Source organism: Crocodylus siamensis, chromosome 5 (genome assembly GCF_052110815.1).
Source record: "Crocodylus siamensis isolate JL-2025a chromosome 5, ASM5211081v1, whole genome shotgun sequence".
Classification (NCBI taxonomy): Eukaryota; Metazoa; Chordata; order Crocodylia; family Crocodylidae; genus Crocodylus; species Crocodylus siamensis.
In genome coordinates this window covers 178,105,625-178,128,096 of record NC_143399.1, presented here as the reverse complement: position 1 = coordinate 178,128,096, position 22,472 = coordinate 178,105,625, and the positions used below count along the sequence as shown (strand labels likewise).

The 22,472-nt window shown below is 44.0% G+C and overlaps 1 protein-coding gene across 2 annotated transcripts in view; it reads right to left on the bottom strand.

The window, feature by feature from the left end:
* The window catches only part of PLXDC2 (plexin domain containing 2), a 489,434-nt gene that overhangs the window by 36,140 nt on the left and 430,822 nt on the right, over positions 1-22,472 (bottom strand). For both annotated transcript variants that reach the window (XM_090047262.1, XM_090047263.1), the window contains 2 exons: positions 19,539-19,692; positions 14,347-14,385 (listed from right to left, as the gene is read on the bottom strand). In XM_090047262.1, the coding sequence (XP_089903388.1) occupies positions 14,347-14,385; positions 19,539-19,692 (193 nt within the window). The remainder of the gene's footprint in view (positions 1-14,346; positions 14,386-19,538; positions 19,693-22,472) is intronic.

Here is a 22,472-nt window from a genome sequence, read left to right as displayed (position 1 = left end):
TTTAATGCATTGCCCAAATCCAAATTAATAACATTAATACATCTCTCTTCTAGTACTTGACAAATATGTTTTAAGTGATCCGAGCAAGGATCACTTCCATCATTTCCCTTCAGGGTCTTTTCTAGGGTAATAAAATTCACTGCCACCAATGGCCCTGGAACATTCTCAGGTTGAGCCTGTTTCTCTTTCCTACAATTCCAACCTAATACCATGGTGTACCTAGGTGAACATCATGTCTGTTGCCCCCAGTTGGTGACTCCAGCTCTCTGCTGCTCCAATTGCTCCCTCTCCCTAGTGATCTTCAGAAAATCTCAAATACTTGTTAAATAGTGCTTTGCCACAACATCGTCTCCTAGGAGGCATTAAGCAAGGTCTCTTTTCACATGTTTCCCTCTTCTCTTCAGGCAGTCAAAGAACAGGACACTTTCCTCTCACTGCATAATTTACAGATTATTCTTTAAAAAGCTGAAAGACTGCTGTATCCCTCAGTGATTATGGTAGACTACCTACAATCAGCTAAGCACTGCTGGCAGGGCTACTTTGCTTTTGATGCCCCATAAGAAACAACTGCTTCTGGGGCCCCATTTACTTATGGGGGAGAATTACAGGGAGCTAGTTGTTTCACAGGGAAGATATATTATTCTCTAAGTTTGACCTCTGTATACAGCACAGATTTCCAAACAGAGAATTTATCATGTAACCTGCAGCAAAGGTGGGAAGGCAGAGAGGGATCTCAAAATCAAGCAGTTCTTGCTAATAATGCATTCACTGCCTCTTGCAGGAATTGGATGCTCTGGATTTTTCTGCTTCTTCACTGTGAGAGAGTGAGACTTCCTTGCTTTTGTGCATGGAATAATTCCCATAACATTTGTTACGTTTTTGCACTCTATGCACTACTGTACCTTGCTTGGCTGCATGATAGCTAATGCTGTTATGGCTCAGTTTTAAAATGCATTTTCCACTATACAGAAGGGAGAAGAGATCATTTTGCAGTTAAAGCACTTTGATCTATGAACAGTGACATGTAGGTTCAATTTTTGGCTCTGCCACACACTTCAAACTATGACTGCTGAGGGACAGGTGATCTATTAACAGTTCTAGCCCAGGACATGTCAGCCACATTACTATTAACTTGGGAAGGTAAAGGGAACCTGCTCAGATGACAGCCCAAGGAAGGGTCCCACCTTACCCCATAGGGAAGCATGGGGCTTCTCACAGCAGATTCAACTGCTTATGCATGGACACCAGGAGCTTGGGAAACAAGCAAGAGGAACTGGCCTTTCTCTTATGTGAAAATGACCATGACCTTGTAGGGATAACGGAGATCTGGTGAGACTTTACCTATGCTTGGTCTGTTGCTTTGGAGGGTTATACCTTGTACAGGAGAGACTGTCTTGGGAAGAGGGGTGGGGGCATTGCTGTCTACATCAAGAATCAGTTAACTTTCCTGCAAATTAGTTTTCTAACCAGGAAAGGCATCTTGAGACCCTCTGGGTCAAAATACGGGGAGAACATGGGGAGGGTGACATACTTGTAGGAGTCTACTATAGACCTCCCCATTCCATCTCACAAGAAATGTAATCAACAGGCAAGGAAGCCTCCTTGGCTGAACAAGGAACTTTTGCACCTCATTAAACTCAAAAGAGAATCCTACTCCAGTTGGAAAATGGGAAGCATCACCAAAGAGGACTACTCAGCACTCCCCTACACCTGTAGGTCCAGAAAAGCCAAGGCACAAACTAAACTCAGGCTAGCTTTGGGGATCAAGGACAACAAAAAGTCCTGCTTCAGATATGTGGGAAAGTGAAAAAGAACAAAGATAGCACTGGGCTCCTGCAGGATCAAACGGGGCAGCTGATATCTGATTCCCAAGGAAAGGCCAATCTCCTACATGACTTTTTTTGTATCAGTTTTTCACCCTCCCAAGGGGATCACACTGTCAGAAAGGGCATGAACCAGCCTGGGAGCGGGTGGCAGGCCCAAAATTGATGTGGATCAGGTGAAGGTACACTTGGAGAAACTGGACATTCACAAGTCACAGGTTCTTGGGCCCAGATGGAATGCACCCAAGAGTCTTGAAGGAGCTGGCAGACATCATTGCACCCCCCTTAGTAAAGATATTTGAAAATTTGTGACGCTTGGGTGAGATCCTGGAAGACTGGAAAAGAGCCAATGTGGTCCCTGTCTTCAAGAAAGGGAGGAGGGATGACCCAGGGAATTATAGACAAATCAGTCTGACATTCGTCCCTGGAAAAATTCTGGAGAAAATTGTCAAGGGATCCATCAACACCAGACTAATGGAAGGCAAGCTTCTGAAGGCCAGCCAACATAGCTTTGTGGCTGGCAGGTCTTTCCTGATCAACCTCATCTCCTTCTATGACCAGGTGACATTAGCCCTGGACAAGGAAGATGACATGGATGTCATATATCTGGATTTCAAGAAAGCCTTTGACCTAGTTCCCCAAAATGTCCTCATGGCTAAGCTGGGGAACTGTGGCCTTGATCATCTTATGGTCTGATGGCTAGGTAACTGACTATGGGGGTCAGACCCAAAGAGTACTAGATGACAGGAGCAAATCAATGTGGCACAGAGTGACCAGTGGAGTCCCTCAGCGCTCAGTACCTCTTTAACATCTTCATTAATAATCTGCAGTCGGGAGTCAGATGTGAACTGGCAAGGTTTGTGGATGACACCAAATTACGGGGGGGGCTGAGGATACAGGCTGACTTGGACAAGCTCTCAAGGTAGGCTGACCAAAACCAAGTGAACTTCAGTGTTGAGAAGTGTAAGGTTCAGCACCTCAGTAGGAAGAACCCTCAGCACACTTACAAGTTTACCAGTGCTACGCTTGCTAGCACCATGACCAAAAGAGACTTGGGGTCCTGACTGAGCACATGATGAATACGAGTCACCATTGTGATGCTATAGCTGGCAAAACAAACCACAATCTGGCATGCATCTACCAATGCATCTCAAGCAAAACCAAGGATGTCATCCTTTCACTTCACTCAGTCTTGTTGAGGCCACAGCTGGAGTACTGCATCCAGTTTTTGGGCCCCCTACTTCAGGAGGGATATGGAAAAGTTTGAGAGAGTCCAGAGGAGAGCCACTCATATGATCCAAGGCCTGGAGGGCAGGCCGTACAAGGAGAGGTTGAGGCATTTGGAACTCTTCAGTCTGGAAAAGAGAAGTCTCAGGGGGAACTTGGTAGCATCCTACAATTATATAAGAGAGTGTCGCAGGGCACTAGGGTGTCCTGCTCCTTTTAAGGGCTGGAACTGCAGTCAGTTGGGAGATCCAGCTGCTGGTTACCAGGGCAGCCAGGATGAGCTAGTTGGCCCACACCTGCCAGTCAGTTCACCAGAAGGGGCAGGGCCTGGCTCATATATAAACCCCAGGGCTGAAGCCAGGAAGGCAGTTCTCTGCCAGCAGTCAAGGGGGAAGGAGCTCTCTCAGAGGAGCAAAGGGGAGAGGCCTGACTGCAGGTGCAGCTTCTAGTACTGTTGAGGGACAGAGCATGCCCTGTGTAGCTCAAATTATGTTATAGCTGGGCAGCCTGAGCTATGTTATAGCCTTGGGGCTTGCAGGTTGATTTCTGTTTATAATACCGGTGGTTTGGGTGAGGCTATTTGGGGAAGGAGAAGGCCTCATTAGGGGCTCACTGCAGTGTGGGGGCCCTGGCGCCAGTGAGGTGCAGAGCGCAACCAGGGCTGTGGCAAGCCCAGGGAGGACAAGGGGGCCAAATTGCAACAAGGCCTAGACCGGACAACATTGGTACCATCTGCGAGGCTTGGGGCATGGTAAAGGGATGGTTGGAGCCATGCATATAGCCCATAAGGCTGGGGTGTCCCAGGACACCTATTTTGAAATGGGACCCATGGGGTTCAGGGAAATCCATCAAGACTGTGTCCAACAGGATGTAAAGGCAGCCTCCCTATTTTAGAAAAAATGCATCAAGACATGGCTGGTGAGAATAGAGGGTGCCCATCGGGCCGAATTGGCATGGTCAAGGGGCCTTAGGGACCCCATCCTGTGACAGAGGGGTACATCAGGACGTGGGAGAACAGCTGTTCACCAAAGATCTCCAAGGGATAACAAGGTCTAACAGCCATAACCTCCAGGAACGCCGATTTAGACTAGACATAAGAAAAAAGTTCTTTATGGTATGAGTGTCCAGGGTTTGCACCCCCAGAAGTGGTGCAAGTATCTACTCTGGACTCTTTCAAAAAACATCTGGATATTTTTCTTGCTGGGATCACTTGATCTCAGCTGACTCCCTGCCTATGGAGAGGGGGGCTGGACTCAACAAGGCTCAGACAGAGTAATCTCAAAAAAGATTCTGAAATAGGCTCACTAGTGACTCTACTGCCAGCACTTGATTGACATAGGCCAGTGGTACAAATGACTACATTCTACTGAAATAAAATTGTACTGAAACTTGGAGTGTCTAATTGGGACATTACAATGCTCAATTGTATGCTGTGATATTAAACCTGGTGAGGTACTTGGCTGCACCCTTACTCCTGATAGGAGGTAGACTAGTCAGGTTAGGAGTCTGGCGAAGGCATTATTTCTTTTTTGCACTTGAAGTTAAGCAATAGGAGTTGGGTAGAGCAAGCTACTCCTTTTTAAAATGGTCTCTGGTGTTCCTGGAGGTATTACTTGTGCTTTCTCTCTGTAGAAGTAGGAGCTTTAGGACACTTACTCAGGTGGAAGTTGTAGTCTCACTTGTCACCCACCACCACTTCAAAATATTCTTTCCTTTATAACCACCTGAACAACTCACCAGTTGTAGCAATGACAACTATAGAGAAAGCTCCAGGTAGAACACCATGGGACATGCCTATCCCAGGATTAAATGGACTGGAGCTGTTGGCTGTGTATAGATGAAATGAGAGGCATGTGTGCACAACACTTTAAAGTTGGCTAAATGTTTTTCAACCACTTAAATGGTGTCGGTGTTTGCATGCCTCGGTGGTGTATTGCACATTAATTCCAGCTGCTATAGGAAATTCAGTGGTGTACTGCGCCTTCAATGACTTGGGGCACCTCAAACTAAAACTCCTTTGAGGAGTTTTAGTTTGCTGCCCCTACAGCCATGGAGTGAAGCACTGGGCGCTGCAGGCAGCTTGGCAGCAGCCCGGGAAAGCAGGCTCCGCCCAAGAAAAGTGGTGAACCTGATCTTTTTTCTTTTTTGCCCCTGGAGCCTGCCTGCCTGCCTGAGCTTTGCGAGGGCCAGTGCTTCCCTCTGCAGATGCGGTGCCCCCCAAAACTGCCTGAGCCAGGTGCCTATGGGCAGGGGCTACCTGGGGGGGGGAGGGGCGCCACTGCCAGGGAGGGAAGCATCAGCCCCCCTCTGCAGCCCAGGGACTCTGCCTGCCGGCAGCTTGCCCTCCCATCTCCACTGGACAGGCAGGTAAGTCAGTGGGGTGTGTGCACAACATGGGAGTTTAATCGGCCCTAAATTGAAACAGTGTTTTTTAAAACCCACTGCTTCAATTTAGGGCCTTTGTTTTGTCTATACATGCCTGTTGACACGTCATACCAGTGCAACTCTCTCTTTAACATCTTTTTTAATCTAGCAGAGACAAGCTACACCAGTGTGAAATGGATTAAATGGATGCAAGATACCCACACATGTGACCACAGAGTTGTCTTGGTTTAGCTAATTTGCTTTAACATTACGCCTTTACTTAAACCAGGCAAATTTATGTGTGTAGACAAGTCCATTGGATTAAAGCCAGAATCTGATAATCTGTCTCTAGGTAGAAAATGGAAGTGATATTACTTTTAGAAGCCTTTATATACTCTCTGAGGCTCTTACTCCTTGTTTTCCACATTTACTATGGTAATATCTGCAGTAAAAAGATGATGACAGCAAAGTTGGTGTACAGTGGATGAGATGTGAAAATTCTGGAGAAAGCCCAAATACTTTAGTCAAAAGCTCTTCTGGGTACAATCCAAAGCACCATGAAACAAACCAAAGCAAAAGCAATTTATCAGGGCTACCAGATTAAATTTCCTGTAACTAAAGATTATTCTGTTCTATTGTTTTCCCAGGACGAATGAGTTCAGCACTTTTTTTCTTTTGGCTGAGAATTTAAACTAGTCTTTGCAAAAACAAGCAGAATTTTAAAATGTACAGCTTGCACTCACTGAGAGAGGCAGCACTGCATGCCAAAGAGCCTTATAATGAACAAAGATTGAAACAATAAAAAAGTAGTTGAAAATATATAAATCCATTTTTTTTGCATAACTTTCAATGGTGACACAAGTTAATTACTATCTTGTTAAAAGATCTTAAGCTGGATCTGTTTGACAAGTCATTGTTTACATTGTAAAATAATAAACTGGCTTCAGTAGCCCCCATTACTTACATGTGACCTGTTGGTGGGAATGCAGTTAGCTCCTGTTCCCCACTGCACAGGATATTTATAATTTTAAAATAATTATTTAGAAACTGTGGTCCAGTATTAAGAGAGTATTTTTTAAAAGGCCAGCAGCCTATACCTTGTCTCAGAAAACATAATTGGAATAATTAGACAAATTTTATAAAATGTGACAGATAAAAGCTATAAGGATAAAAGATGCCCCTTATATTTTAAGAATTAGGTCGATCAGTTTGGATTGAGGCAAGAGTTCTGAAGTAGCACACTGTCATATCCATGTATGTGTTACACCTCTTGGCTTTAAAGACTGGGGGAATTTTTCCAGTGTGGCAGATAGACATCACGGCTATTTGTTTCACTTTTCTTTGAACACTTCTTTGGTCAGAGAACCATGGGCTGCTGATGTTACCAGGAACCTAGTGGTAGAAATTGATTCTGAGGTTCTCAATTTGCCCATACATGTCTGACACAACTTTGCAGAGTATAAGTCTTCTGCAATGTTTCTTTTTTAGTTTAGTTTAGTCTATTCTTGAGCAAATGACAAAGAATGAAGGAGGGCCCTTGGATGGAGTAAGGGTTAAAATAGGGAGAAGACTTATAAATACTGATCACATCTAATTCCTTACATGAAGGACTGGATGGGATAACAAAACCCAATGGCTGTAGTCATAAGGACTTCAGGGCTAGGGACAGGTTTTGCACACAACCTTATTACACATACAAGTATAACAGGTTTTATACATAAACCGGTTTAAGTGATCAGAATCTGGTTTAAACCTGTAACAGAACAGATGTTCAGTGCATGCTCTCTGGGCTGGGAAGGGCTCTCTGCTCCAGAAAGCTGGGCTGGCCCCTCCCCTCTGCTCCCTGGCTGCAGCTCTGGCAGAGACCTGCAGGCCAGCAGCATCTGCCTGGCTTCCTCCTGATCCCCGCTTTCCCTTCCCACTCCCTGATAAGCAGGCATCCTCTGTCCCCTCTGCCTTACAGAGACACCTCAGCATTAGCTAACAGACCACATACTGCCTACAGTACATGGTGTGGCACACAGCACTGTCAGCTTAGGGCTTTTTGGACCTAATCAACAGCTCAGCTAGTAATGTCCCTCTATTCCTTCTTTGTTTAAGAAGAGCTTGAACTAATGAGAGAGGCTTTGTTTTTTAACGGGGTGTTAAGTGATGATGACAGACTTGATAAATGCTCTGTTGTCAAGGGGGGGGAGCCCCTCCCTAATTCTGCTGGGGCCTGGCCACACCTTCCTCAGCTGGGCCCTGTAGAAGGGAAGGAAGGGCTGCTCTAGCACCCCCCAGCTTCTAGCCTCAACCACTGCAGGCGTGTGCCTGAATTTCCTCAGTCCCGAGAGAATGTCTGTCTGGTTTTAAACTAGTTCAGTCTAGCCAGGTTAGACTAACCAGCAATTCAGGCTCAGGCTTTTTGAATATCTATCTGAAGCCCAGATAACTACTTTTTATCTAGAGGAAATATCTCCTGGAACTCTGACTAGGATGATGCTGCCCTGTAATGTCTACAATATAGTCAGTGACCATTCCTCATTGTTTGCAATTCCTTTAGCAGAGGCTTTGCATAAGTCACATAAAGAGGAAGTAAATTCCTCCCTCTGTATCTGATACACAAATTTTTTGATTCTGTTACAGCCCACAACCACAGAGGGTGGCTCTTTAAAGGCTTGGGCTTTGGAAATATCCAATGCAACTGTGTTTGCTAGAATGGCTCTCATCACATTCTTATCTACACATAAAATAGCAGCAAGAGAAATGTCTTAATAATGGGCTATAAGTGTTCCCCTTTCAATATTTTTGATTCATACACCCTTCTGAAAAAGAAGAACATTTTTAAAAGCACATATGGAAAACGTCAATTTAATGTTGTTTTATAGATTCCATTGTTTCTTGTCTAGAATGTGGCTTCACTTTCTGAGCACAAAGTCTGAAACTGTGGAAGCCAATAGAGTGCAGCTAACAAAACACTTGTGGTTGATATCTCAACTCTGACCACATTTCATGAATGGTTGAAGAAAACTAAACTGCTCTGGGATTATCTTTGAAGACACTAATCCAAATTTAATTCAAATAGTTTGATCTTGAATACAAACTCATTGTATAGAACAAAGTACAGTAGATAGAGTAGAAATAGCTTGGGAATTGTTTGAGTTGACAGAGAAATAGCAAAGTGATGTAGCATTTGTTAGACTGCAATTTGTGATTTGGAAACCAGGTTGATTTTAAGAGTGACTTAAGCTTTTTTTGATTTGTTCACCCCACCCCATCTATTTGACAGTTAGATGACAAATTTGTGTTCACAAAGCCACACCTTCCCATTTTTAACCTTTTAAGGCATTTCAATATCCCAACCAACTGTTTCTGTTATCTGTGAGTTCTAATCGCTTCTCTTTATTTTTTTCTTTTTGTTATTTACATCACTAATGATATCTTCCTAAAGCTGTTTCTGGATAAGAATGTTTCTTAAACAAAGTATACAGCAGAAAACATCAACAAAATAAAGAACAGTGGAATATGCTGTCAGCTTTCCTTCGGGGAAGTTCTTTGCTATCACATACTGAATAAAGTCTGCAGCTATATCAGAACTCAAATGTTTTTAAACAGTTAAGACAAGGTTCTTTGGGTGAATCTGATATCTTTTATTAGACCAACTTAAATAGTTGGAAAACAATTTTTAAGTAAGCTTTCGGGTTCAAAAACCCTTCACTGGGCTAAGGAAGTTTCAGCAATTGGTGTGTGCTCTTCCTGGATGGAATAAATGTAAAAGAAGCCAGAGGCTGGGCTGGTGTGCATACAAGACAGGTCGTCAGTGAAGATGTAGACTGAGGAGTCAATGGGTGCAGCTGGTGATTGTTGAATTGCTGATGGAATTCAATCAGAGATTGCAGGTTTTCAGTCCAAATGATGAAGATATCATTGATATATCTTAAGTATAGCATGGGTTTGATGGTGTAGTTCTTGAGGAAGTCTTCACAATTACTACACCCCACAACAGAGCCATCAGCATTCCCAGATTTTACAGCTACACCTCCAGAAATGTAATATATCTCATCCAATGCACCAAATGCCCTGATGGAAAATACGTAGGAGAGACCAAACAACAACTGCACACCAGAATGAATGCGCATGGAAATTTATCAAAGACAGGAATACCCAATGACCTGTGAGGGCACATTTCTCACAAGAAAACCACTCTCTCTTCAATATCTCAGTCCTGATCCTCAAAACAAACTTACAAAACACTTCCAAGAGACAAGTCTATAAACTCCAGTTCATCAACCTCCTGGATACTAAAGATCATGGACTAAATATAGACATTGGATTTATGACACATTATAACTCGTCTGACATCTGACTCCTCAGGTACTTCTCCACTATTCATCCCTCTTCTCTCCCCTCAACCCAGCCTGTCTCTCACTCATTGACTCCTCAATTTACATCTTCACTGACTACATGTCTTATATGCATACCAGCCCAGCCTCTGGCTTCTTTACTTTTCATTATATCCAGGAAGAGCACACACCAATGGCTGAAACTTCCTTAGCCTAAGGGTTTTTGAACCTGAAAGCTTGCTTTAAAATTGTTTTCCAACTATTTAAGTTGGTCTAATAAAAGATATCAGATTCACCCAAAGAACCTTGTCTGCCTATGTCCTTAGACCAACATGGCTACGACCCACACCCCTTTAAACAGTTAAAGAATATAGAATTAGATTTGTAAAAAATATGCTAAATAATTGAGAATTATTTTTCTCATTGAGAATTTTGCCAAAGGATGGATTAAGTCTAAAATTATACCGTTCTTTTATGAAAAATCATGGAAGAATTGATCTTGACTCCTGGGTCTCCAGGTAGCCTTAGTATTCAAGAGGTTAGTCAGTGGATGAAGGAAATACTTCTTGCAGGTATGCCAAGATCTGAATAACATATATAGGTCCATGCCCTGTGCATCTTGGCAGTAGTATAATGAAGGGTGGGCACAATTTAGGAGGGATGCCAAAATCATCCCACACTTCTACAGATTCTGTACCCTGGCAGCAAGAGCAGCCTCAGTTTGCTATTGGAGCAGCAGCTGGTGAAAGTAGGGACCAGATCAAAAACATCAAAAGGTCTGCCTGAGCTTATTAACCCATCGGGCTACAGTGGTTAAGGACTCACATAGCATAACAGCTTTTTTCTGACTCTCTGCACCAGAGAACTATGTAGGAATGAACAAAGTACAGTTCTCCCTGAGAGGCATGAATCTGTGAAGCTTCACAGTTCTCAAAAGGAAGTTCCTTCTTTGACAAGATACTTTAGCTAATGAAAAATGGTAACAATTGCTCATAAACCCACTGTCCTATATGCATTTCTTCCTTTAGAGTGAACAGCGAGCATCAAGACAGTGAACACCTCACAACAAGCAGATAAAAAGGTTAAAACAAACTTGAGCCAATTGTTTATTATTTGGTTTGGTAGAGTGGAATCCAGTTTGATTTAATTAGATGAAATACGGAGCTATCCACTTCCCTTATTCAGCTTTCCTGAATGAATGATACTAAATCACCCACCCAAAGTTCCATAAAAGCATTTATAGTTTATTATCACTGCCAACTACTTTCTTATTTTGTAAAAAAATAGCTAGTGTCTTTTGAAATAATTAGCTAGTTGTTATACACTCAAAGATAAAGGAAAACAAGAGCAACAACAGCTCTACCAGTTTTTATAATTAAAAATATATAACTTGTATGTAAAAGTGACTTGTATTTAACAACTTTAACTTTTTGTAAGCCTTTAAGAAGCATTTTCAATTTTGGAAACTTAAGCCAATTTAATTGTTACCAAAATGATGATGGTAAAGCTGGCTGTATTAAATATACAAAAAACTCCTCAGCTGCATATCTGGATAACTGGTAGAGATGGAAGAGGAATTAAAGAAGAAATGGGTGCAAGCTAAAGTGGAATTTATGATAAAATGTACCACACAGGTTTCTATGTTGTTGGTTATTGCCCTAAATTACAAACTACTTCCTCATTTAACTAAAAGGTCAGAGAAGTTTGATCTGTAACTACAGTCTAATTTAAAATTGTAATTTAATTACTGACTGATAAAATTTAGTTTCAAAAGTTTGTCAGAGCAAAAATGCAAACTTGTATACAATCCTTTTGTTGCACCTAAGCAGGTATTGACTGCTTCATCCAAGGACACATCAAACTAGAGACCACCAGTGATTAAATATAGTTTAGTTTTCCATTAGAAAGTTTCTTTTGACAAGAATTTTACAGAATCTAGTCCAGGAAAGTTAAAGACTCCATATTCATCTGACCTGGAATAGACTACTCTTTATGAAAGCCTGACAAAATCACAGTGAATCAAAGAACAGGCCTGCAGCTACCAAGGTTTTATCTGAGTCTAATCTAAGGGTTATTGTAAAACTCAATGCATAATTGAAGATTCACCGAGACAAACTTCCCAGATTAAACGCTAGGTTTACTATGTGAATGAAAGATTCTATTGAGTAGAACCGCTTCCATGCTGTTTGAAGCCTGTTTTTTCTTTTTTTTTTTATTTCAAGTATAAAGAAACAGCCCAAGGAAAGTGAATCTATAATCAAGTCACTTGTTGGTTTCTAATGTCTAAAATATAGCAGCTTTATGCATGAAAACTACCTTTGTAAACTTAAGGAAAACTGTACAATGAATCTTCCTGGGACACTGCACCAAATAGGTCAGAATGTGAAAGTACAGTTCCCTTTCCTAATGTTTTGTTTCGTTGAGATTTGATTCCCAGATCTTTAGCAAGGGGAGACAAGACAATATGGCATTGATGGCTGTCTAACAAAGTGGGAGAAAGCTTCAATTTATTTAACCTGCCCGCCCCACCAATCAAATTTTAGTTTAGAGATTACGCGCGCGCGCGCACACACATACTATTTGGAAGTGCCCTTATTTGTAGGGTGGCAAAGAGTTTCTTGTCAACACGGTGGCAGAAAGGGATCTTGGAGTCATTGTTGACTCCAGAATGAACATGAGCCACCAATGCGAGGAAGCGGTCGATAAGGCTAACCATACCTTGTTGTGAATGTACACATGTATCACAAGCAGGTCCAGGGAGGTGATCCTTCCCCTCTAGGCAGCATTGATCAGGCCATAGTTGGAGTACTGTATCCAGTTCTGGGCGCCGCACTTCAAGAGGGATGTGGCTAGCACTGAGAGGGTCCAGAGGAGGACCACTCACATAGTCAAGGGGCAGCAGGGCAGGCCCTAAGAAGAGACGCTAAAGCACCTGAACCTATCCAGCCTCCACAAGAGAAGGCTGAGAGGGGATCTAGCGGCCATTTACAAACTAACCAGGGGGGACCAGTGAGAATTGGGGGAAGCTCTGATTCCCCCGGGCACCACCTGGTGTTACTAGGAATAATGGCCACAATTTGTTAGGTTCAGGCTGGACTTCAGGAGACATTACTTTACAGTTGGGGCTGCCAGGTTCTGGAATGGGCTTCCAAGTGAATTGGTACTCTCTCCTTCCCTGGGGGTCTTCAAGAGGAGGCTGGACAGATATTTGGCTAGGGTGATATAACCCTGGCACCAGTTCCTGCCCAGGGCCGGGGGTCAGACCTGATGATCTGTTTAGATCCCTTCTGACCCTAAGCACTATGGTAACAATGATAACTATGATATTCTCCAGAAAAAACAATAGATGGGAAGCTATATACCATCACTTTTTCAATTTAGAGAGGGGATCTTTAATTGAAGGAGAATGGGAATGGGGGACAACCTAGGAAATCCATTCAAGGAATAATCACAGGTGCAAAGAAAGCAAACCAAATGGCACAAGAACAATGCACATTCTAATGATAAGCTAATCAGGACTAGTACAGCTTCTCTTGGTATTAGTGTATGTACAAAGCATTTGAAATTACAGGGCAAATTATATTCCAGATCGAGGGACTGGTACATACCATGCACCAATCCCTCAGCCTGGAATATAATTTGTCCTGTAATTTCAAATGCTTTATACCCACACTGCATGGGCTACTGAAGACAATGTGTGACATTCCATTGACTTCAGTGACTGCCAATCAGACATAAATGTACATTCAACCTGTATTTATTGGTTTAATGGTTTTTCTACTGAAGTCAATGGCGACACTCTCAACAACTTCAAAGAGAGAAGAAATAGAACCTAGGGACTTGATTCTATAGAACAGGAGGCAGGATGGGTTCCTACACAACCTCAGAGAACAAGGATCTTTGTCAGTAATACAGTATGATATTATTTTTATAATATGAATATTATATGGATAAACACAGTAATCCATGTTCATGCAGATACAGATCGTGACAACTGTTGATCCTCCTGAATCATGGTGTAGGCATGAGGGCCACCTAGACCTTCAATGCATATACCTGGGCAGGAATTTTTGGAGGAATGGAGGCTGCACAGACCATCCATCCTTCCTTTAGTCCATTTAGACAGAATCCAAAGACCAGGAGGAGTCCAAATGTCTAGTCATGGCTGTAGCTGCATGTGTCTTGGAACTGAACCCAGGTTTCTTGTGTGGTAGACAAGGATTCTACCGCTGAACTCCAGGGGACTCCAGAGATACAGATACTGTACTTTATATATATCATGCCACAACATATACAAATATTATTATTTAAATCTACCATCCCCTGTTTGGCATAAAGACCTTTGAATTGAAGATATCAGTTTTTAGATGTTAAATTTATTTTTGCCTATGATTCACTAATGAGCTTTAACAGACAGTTGTAAGCAGTTTATTTGCTAAGTAGTTGCATAGCCTGTTTCCCTTGGTGCTGCCACAGAGATGTGGATAATTAAAGTCTTTTGGGGGCCTGGTACAAGATATTTCTACTTGCTGAATTACATTAATGAAGTTCAGCAAGCTGTAGTTATGTAACCTACTGACGCTGTTTTTATAAACAAACATGCTTACCTCCATTATCCTTTAGGTGCAAAGCTATCTTGGTATCATCTAGAAAGGAAATTCAGAGTCAGTAAAGCAGGCATATTTATTTAGGTCTTAAATATCCTTAAGAATGATCTTCTACGTTAAGAGAACACGATTTGGTATTTACTCAGCAGGATCAATCTGAGATAGTATTAGTCATAGTAGGTATAGGCAGTTGTAACAACCTGAGGTCCTTTCCAACCCTAATTTTCCATAATTCTATGATTCTATGTTAAAGGATTATCAATACAAACTACTGTATTGACTTAAATATATGATGATCCTGAATATAGGGAGACCTGCCCCCAAATTATTGGATTCTATTGAAGGAAAACTTATAAATTCATTTTAATCTCCCATGTACATAATCTAATTATTGGTCATCTTTAATTCGCCCCCTGCTGCTGTGGGGTGGCAGGTGTTGTGGGGAGTTCAAGTAGTTTGTCTGCTGCTTGTACCTGCCCACTGCCACCTCTGTCCCCTGCCTGCCTTCCAGGAGCCTTTGATCCCCCTCCACGCCCTCCCCCAGCCCTTGCTGTTCCCTCCCTCCTCCCTTACCCTTGCTCTGCACTGTCAAGCTCCATCCTCATCTTAGCCTGGGGCACTAAGGATGATGCTAACCCAACCTCCATAGCAACTGTGCACCACTGTCAGGGCTGAGCTGAGGCTCTACTCAGTGCTCCAGGCTGCAGCGTGCATGAAGCTTGCCATGGAGCAAGGGTATGAAAGGGGGTAGGGAAAACAGAGGCTGCATTTGGAAAGGGGGGTGGCTGCAGGGAGGAGATGGTGCACAGGTGTGGGGAGGTTGCAGGCAGTGGCTGTAGCTATGACCCCAACCCTGGAGCCCAAGCTACAACAGCTGCCTCTCCTACAGCCTTCACTGTCACTGACTCAGTCACTTTGGTGTGAAATTTTGAAGAAAATATTTGTGGAGAGTGCATATTAATGGAAAACTCATTGGGACAAAAGGCCAGGGTGAAACTTTAAAAAGAATTTTAATGTTGTGTCGGTTGTTTTCAAATGGCCAACATTAGACCTTGGGTGCCTGACCCACAATAATAGAAGTTTCTTCATTGATCCAGGTTCATATGGCTTGATTTTTTTCAGCTAAACTGAGCACTTCAAGTCTCCAAGCTTTATAACTGAAGTTGTCCGAGACAGATCATATATCTAAACAGTACCTAGAGGGCTTTAAACTAAGTTTGTCGGGGGACGGGGATTCACAGGAGCAAGAAAAAGCTCAACCAGGTGTAGGACTTGCCCAGGTAAGAGCTCAGGTATATACCAAGGGACCAGTTGTCTCTCAGGTAAGGGGGTGCCCAGGGCTCCCACGTGGGGATTAAGGTGTCTCTTCACTAATGCAAGAAGCATGGGGAACAAGCAGAAGGAGCTTGGTCTCCTGCTTGCAAGTAGTAAAATCAACCTGGTTGGCCTAGTGGAGACATGGTGGGATGAAACATTTGACTGGGCAGTAGACGTAGGTTGTTTAGAAGAGATAGGAAGGGGAAAAAAGTTAGGGGTGGGTGCACTCTACGTTAGGGAATAGTATACCAGTTCTACCTTCCAAATGGGACCAGAGGAAGGCTTAACTGAGACCCTGTAGGTCAAACTTCAAGGAGGGCAGGGGGAGAGGGATCTGGTGGTAGGGGTTTACTACAGGCCACCACATCAGGAGGAAGAGCTGGATCTGGAATTCTCCAGGCAGCTGGGGGAGGCTGTGCATGCAAAGGATGTTGTGGTCATGGGTGATATGAATTACCCTGACATCAACTGGGAGGAGCAGTTGCCCAGGTCTAGCCACTCACGAAGGTTCCTGACGTGCATACAGGACCTACACCTTGTGCAGGAGGTACTCATCCCCACTAGGGAAAACACCATACTGGATCTGGTGTTAGCCTCTGGGGACGACTTGGTGGGGGATGTGCTAGTACAAGGGAGGTTAGGGGACACTGATCATGAAATGATCCAGTTTGCTATTCAGAGAAAGGTGGGGAGGGTAACTAGCACAGCCCAAAATGCTTAACTTTAGGAAGCCAACTTTGATGTGGTCAGGGCAGTAGTCAGAGAGGCACTTGGAGCCCAGGGGGTAGCTAGTATGGGGGTCCAGGAAAGGTGGTTCTTCCTCAAGGAGGCTATCCTTGGGGTACAGAAGGATGCAATTCCTCTGCATAGGAAGGCGGGAAAAGGGTCTAAGAAAACTTCATGGCTGAGCGCAGATATCCAGGCTGGCCTGAGGGGAAAGAAAAATGTGTACTGGTGGTGGAAGCAGGGGGCAGGGACAAAGGAAGAGTACACCTCCCTGACCTGAGATTGTAGGGATTTGGTAAGGGAGGCTAAAGCAGCACTGGAGCTTAAATTAGCTTCTGGGATTAAGGATAACAAAAAGTCCTTCTTCAAGTATATAGGTAGCAAGAAGAAGTCTTGGGGTAACACTGGAGCCCTATGAGGCAGGGCAGGGCAGCTGGTGACGGACGCACGAGAGAAGGCAGAACTCTTCAACAAGTTCTTTGCCTCCGTGTTCGTGTCTGCTGACCATAGGGTGCTCTTGGGTGATAGCATAGAGAGGCCCAGGAAGGAGTCCCCTGTTAGTTCAGACCTAGTTAAGGATTACCTGGAGGGCTTAGATGTGTCCAAGTCAGCGGGCCCGGATGACCTTCATCTGTGGGTGCTGAGGGGACTGGCTGATGTCATTGTGGAGCCATTGGCACAGCTGTTTGAGGGCTCCTGGTGCTCGGGTCAAGTCCCTGAGGACTGGAAAAGGGCCAGCGTGGTCCCTATTTTCAAGAAGGGGAGGAAGGAAGAACCTGGCAACTACAGGCCAGTCAGCTTCACTTCTATCCTGGGGAAGGTCTTTGAAAAAATTATCAAGGGACACATTTGTGAGAGCCCTGCAAGGGAAGTGATGTTGAGGGGTAACAAGCATGGGTTCATGCCAGGCCGATCCTGCCTGACTAACCTGGTCTCTTTCTATGACCAGGTAACAAAGAGCTTAGATGTGAAGAAGGAAGTCGATGTCATCTTTTTGGACTTCCAGAAGGCCTTCGACACAGTGTCCCACCCAATTCTGGTGGGCAAGCTGAAGGACTGCGGCATTGACGAATGCATGGTCACATGGGTGGCAAACTGGCTCCAGGGGCGAACCCAGAGGGTGGTGGTGGATGGGTCGATGTCGACCCGGGAGGGTGTGGGCAGTGGAGTCCCCCAGAGCTCAGTTCTTGGGCCGGTGCTGTTCAACATCTTCATTAGCAACCTGGACGAGGGTGTGGAGAGCACCCTGTTCAAGTTCGCTGATGACACCAAGCTGTGGGGTAAAGTGAATACACTGGCAGGCAGGGACTGCATCCAGGCAGACCTGGATAGGTTAGAGAAGTGGGCGGATCTGAACAGGATGCGGTTCAACAAGGACAAGTGCAGGGTGCTGCACCTGGGGAGAGGGAACCAGCATTATGGTTATAGGTTAGGGGCTGACCCTCACAGCAGCACAGAGGCAGAGAGGGATCTTGGAGGCAGGACTGACTCCAGGATGAATACGAGTTGCCAATGCGACGAAGCAATAGGCAGAGCCAACCGCACCCTGTCATGCATCAACAGGGGCATCACTAACAGGTCCAGAGAGGTCTTGCTCCCCCTCTATGCGGCGCTGGTCAGGCCGCAGCTGGAGTACTGGGTCCAGTTCTGGGCGCTGCGCTTCAAGAAGGACATGGAGAACCTGGAGAGGGTCCAGAGGAGGCCACTCGTATGGCTGAGGGCCTCTGTGGCCATCCCTATGAGGAGAGGCTGAGGGACCTGAATCTCTTCAGTCTCCGCAAGAGGAGACTGAGGGGGATCTTGTGGCTGCCTACAACCTTATCAGGCACCAGCAGGAGGGACCTGGGGAAAGTCTGTTCACCAGAGCCCCCCTTGGAGTCACCAGGAACAATGGTCACAAGCTGAGGGAGGATAGGTTTAGGTTAGATATTAGGAAGAACTACTTCACTGTAAGGGTGGCCAGAGCCTGGAATAGGCTTCCCAGAGAGGTGGTGCTCTCACCTTCCCTGGAAATATTCATGAGGAGACTGGTTAGGTACCTGGCTGGGGTCTTATGACCCCTCCCACGCCCAGTGCTCCTTCCTACCCGTGGCAGGGGGTCGGATTCGATGATCTGTCTAGTTTCCTTCCGACTCATTGATTCTATGATTCTATGATATAGCATGCCTGCCTACCTTTTTGCAGCTGTGAGGGACTCCCAAGGGTGTGGGCAGAAGTAACTTCTGAAAAGATTTTTTCTGAGAGCACCTCACCTGTCAGAACCAAAATACTCAACCTAAATGCCTCCACTCCTCCCACCTCTGCACTCAGAGCTGGAAAAGAAAAGGACTTGGGGACTGAGGACTGGAGAGCTGGAATCCAAGCTCTGGCTCTGGTTTAGTGCTAGAAAGTTACAGAACTGCTCCTTGGACTGGGAATGAAGGGCACAGCAGTGGCCAGGGGAATGTGGGGCAGAGAGGAAGAACATGTGCCTCTTTTTTCATTCCGGTGGTATCATGGGGGACGAGGGAAGGAGTTTAACCAGCTCCAGACAAGTATGTATGTGCATTGGGAGTGAAGGGAAGGGAAGAAGGGAGCACTTTGGGGTGTTGGAGGACCCAGAGGTTCCCTGGGGTTTTGTGTCATGTCTTCTACAATCTACATGCACATGGAGCAGTGAAGTACTTCAAAACAAATCGAATGGGTACAGCTCTGGAGGGCTTCAGCTGGTTTTGGAACATTTCAAGGGCATGAACATCTGTACAGCTGGCCCTCTGAAACATTTAAAAGGCATCTGAAACATACTTCTGTCTGCAATCCAAATGAGGACATTGGAGGCAGAATTTCTTCACTCGGAAAAAGCCCATCTGGTTTATGAAGTGGCAGCAAGAACATGAAGGGCAGAGTTCTCTGGAGAACTCTTTGGTGAAGAGTTTGTTCCTGGTCTTTCAAAAAAAGTTGGGGCATTGGTTCTTATTGCTATTAAAGCTTGATTTTTGGAGACAAGCTAAGATGTCACTTTCTTTCAAAGTCTTCCTGCGCTGAGCAAAAACAAAAACACCAACCCAGAAATTAGAACTTATGTGTTGTAAAGAAGTTGTGTTTTCTCCTTAAAGATGCAAATAATACAATTCTCCATGATAAGAAAAAAGCACTATATGATAAGCTACCTTCTGTGGGCAGGCTTGTTGGTAGATGGGATGCTGTGGATCCTCTGGTGGTGGTTAAAACTCTGAACTTCGTAGTAGTTTGTTGCATGGCAGTGGTAGTGTGAGGTGGTATCTCAGTTGTGCCTATGTTCTTTTCACAAATCTTATCTTTTGACTATTGAGAAACACCAGGAAAGAAGAAAATGAGTCTTCAGGAGAAACTATTTGTCATAGCTTAGAGGCAGAGCATGGAGAAACTGTCACTGTAGGAAGCAAATGGAAAACTTAAATCAAGGAATTTGAGGAGAATTTTTTTAGTGAAGTATTTTTCAGAGGGTTTGGTAGAACAATATATTTCACTGAACACATATTTCACAATGCTTAAGTTCTTAATAACCAGTCTGCAAAGGCTCTGGAATCCAAATGTACATTCTTACTGACACCTGTGTTTAAACTTCTCAGTTCATCAGTAGGAAGGTGCTGCATTATTGCAATTTTAATATGAAATACACGCATCCATAGTTTGTTTTTGGGGTACCATGAATTATGTCGAAGACAAACTCATATCGGTCAATAGACCACAATTTTATACACAAGATAAAGTGTGCCTGTTTTAAATTCATTACATTTTGTTTGTGAAACAACCAAAAAAGATGATGCTGTATGTACATGTGTATATTGGATGTGGAAGTCTACATCTCATGGCTTGAGGCATTTTTTACCATGCACAATTATGCCACTGGCCCCTCTTCCCCTTTTATTATAGAAAACAAATTAGAAAACACATAGGAAAATATAAGATAAACCCCGCAAAGCCAACTGCTCAAAAACTATTTTCTCCACCCTTTCCCTTCAAATCCCAGCTCCCTTACTTTAAGAGTAGACATTTAAATGGAAAGAATCAGTATGAAGAGACAATCAGAAAACAGAATAAACCACTTAAATTCAAACCTAAGTAATGTTTTTGATAATGTTACATGCTCTTAGGCATTTTTAATAATGGTACATGCTCTTAGGGCAGCAAGCAGGCTAAAGCATGGTCACTTACACCTGGTTACTAAGTGGGCCTTGCTGCCAGTGGGCCTTCACTACGCCCAGTTTCCTGCATGGCCTGGCTTTCTGCATAAGCTTTCAGAGCCCAGCAGGGTACTCCAAAGGTCTGTCCTTGGGCTTCTAATGCCTTGTTGTTATTTCCTACCTTTGATTTCTAGTTACTTAGTCCTGTGTCCTACCTGTTTGTTCTGGTTTCCTGGTCTCTGGGTCCTGCTTGTTGGTTTTCTGGCCCTTGCTCCTTGTTTCTGCCTGCTGACCTCTTGTGCTACAGGCTACAGGCCAGGCCCTTGACAGCTAGCTCTTGGCTTAGCTTGGTAATCACTCGCATCTTGTTTCCATGCAGCTAAAGCTGTCTGCTCTGGACTCCCTGGCTGGCAACTCTGGATTGGATCCCTGCCTCCCTGTCCCTGACAGCAGCCCCTCACAAAGCTTGTGGTTCTACCCAAGGTGATAGCCTATGTCCTGGTCCTTTTCAGATATTGGCCACCTGCTCCCCTGTCTCTCATTGGGATCCTTGCTTCTCTGACCATGTCTGTTCCTGATCCCCTGGATTGGGACCCTCCAGAGGTCAAGCCCCAACTGCATACATCCCAGTTAGCTCCAGAGGTCAAACCCCAACTGCCTACATCACAGTTGTATCCTTGACACATGCTGATTTGAACACATGGTGACAAAAAGAGTACATCATCTACGGCTACCCAAGGGAAGGGAAGGACATAAGTATCTAAAGGAAGGGGATTAAGATATTAACAAAGAGAGTCCTTGCTTCCAAGACAGCAAAGGTTCCATATAGCTACCCCAAATCTCTGCAAAGAGGGAGAGGTCCCTAACTAGCGGGACTGGATAGGCATGCAAGGGGGATTAGTTGCATCCTGTCTGGAAATGAAGTAGCTAAACAATCCCTGAATTCAGAAAAGCAAATGAAGTCTTTGACTTCTCCACGCAGTGTGGAGGTGTTTTGCTATTCCCTGCACAGGTCTGAGACTTCTGAATACTATAGTCCAGTCCTAGTGGGCCTGGTTCCATTTGTGACTTGAGAGCCAATTTTAACTCAGGCAATTATAGGCAGAATTTGACAATGAATTCAGCAATGCAGGAAGGTAGTTTTACAAGAACAAACTTCATGCTTCATCCTTTTATGTATGTTTAAGATTACGTTATATATTTATGTTTAATCATTAATCCTTTGCTGAGCACCAAGAGGAAGCTGCCTTTTTATCTTCTTGAAAAGATAATAAGCTGTAGAACACTACAGTTTTAAAGCTGTAGGACAACCCTCTGGCCAGGTAGGCAGCTTGAAAATTTCAGGTCTATATATCAAGCTAATAGCCCATAGGAATTATGCTACAGTTAGAACTATACAGAAAACTCCGTTTTAAAAACACTTCTACCACTTTGAACCAATGTCAATGCATCTGGTATGTGCTACTGAGAAGAAAGTCAAATGTACTTTTCTAAACAGACATTTGGGGCTCTATCTTGCCATGAGGAACAGCTTGCTGCCACTGTACATTGTTGTTGTAGCTAGAGACAAAATTAGGTCCTTACAACCAAAAAGGAAAAGTAGTTGCAGCTCACAAGCATTAAATTCACATATGAAAAACGCCCCCCTCAAATAAGGCCACTGGGAAAGGGGCAACAACAACTTAATATATTAATAGATCTGATTTCAAAATGAACTGTTTTGGGCTCACTTTGTGGCTGCCTCTTCTGCAGAAGGGAGTGGTCCCACATAATACAAGCCTCCTGCCTTCTTTTTAAATTTTTTGAAGGCTGTTCCTTTCCAAAGAAGAACTGGCCATCTAATAGCTTTTAAAAAAAACAATAGCCAATGCCAGATCCAAATAGTTTTTTTGTAGTTGCCTAAATGGGCTTAGGGTAGAATTTAGGTCACAAAAAACA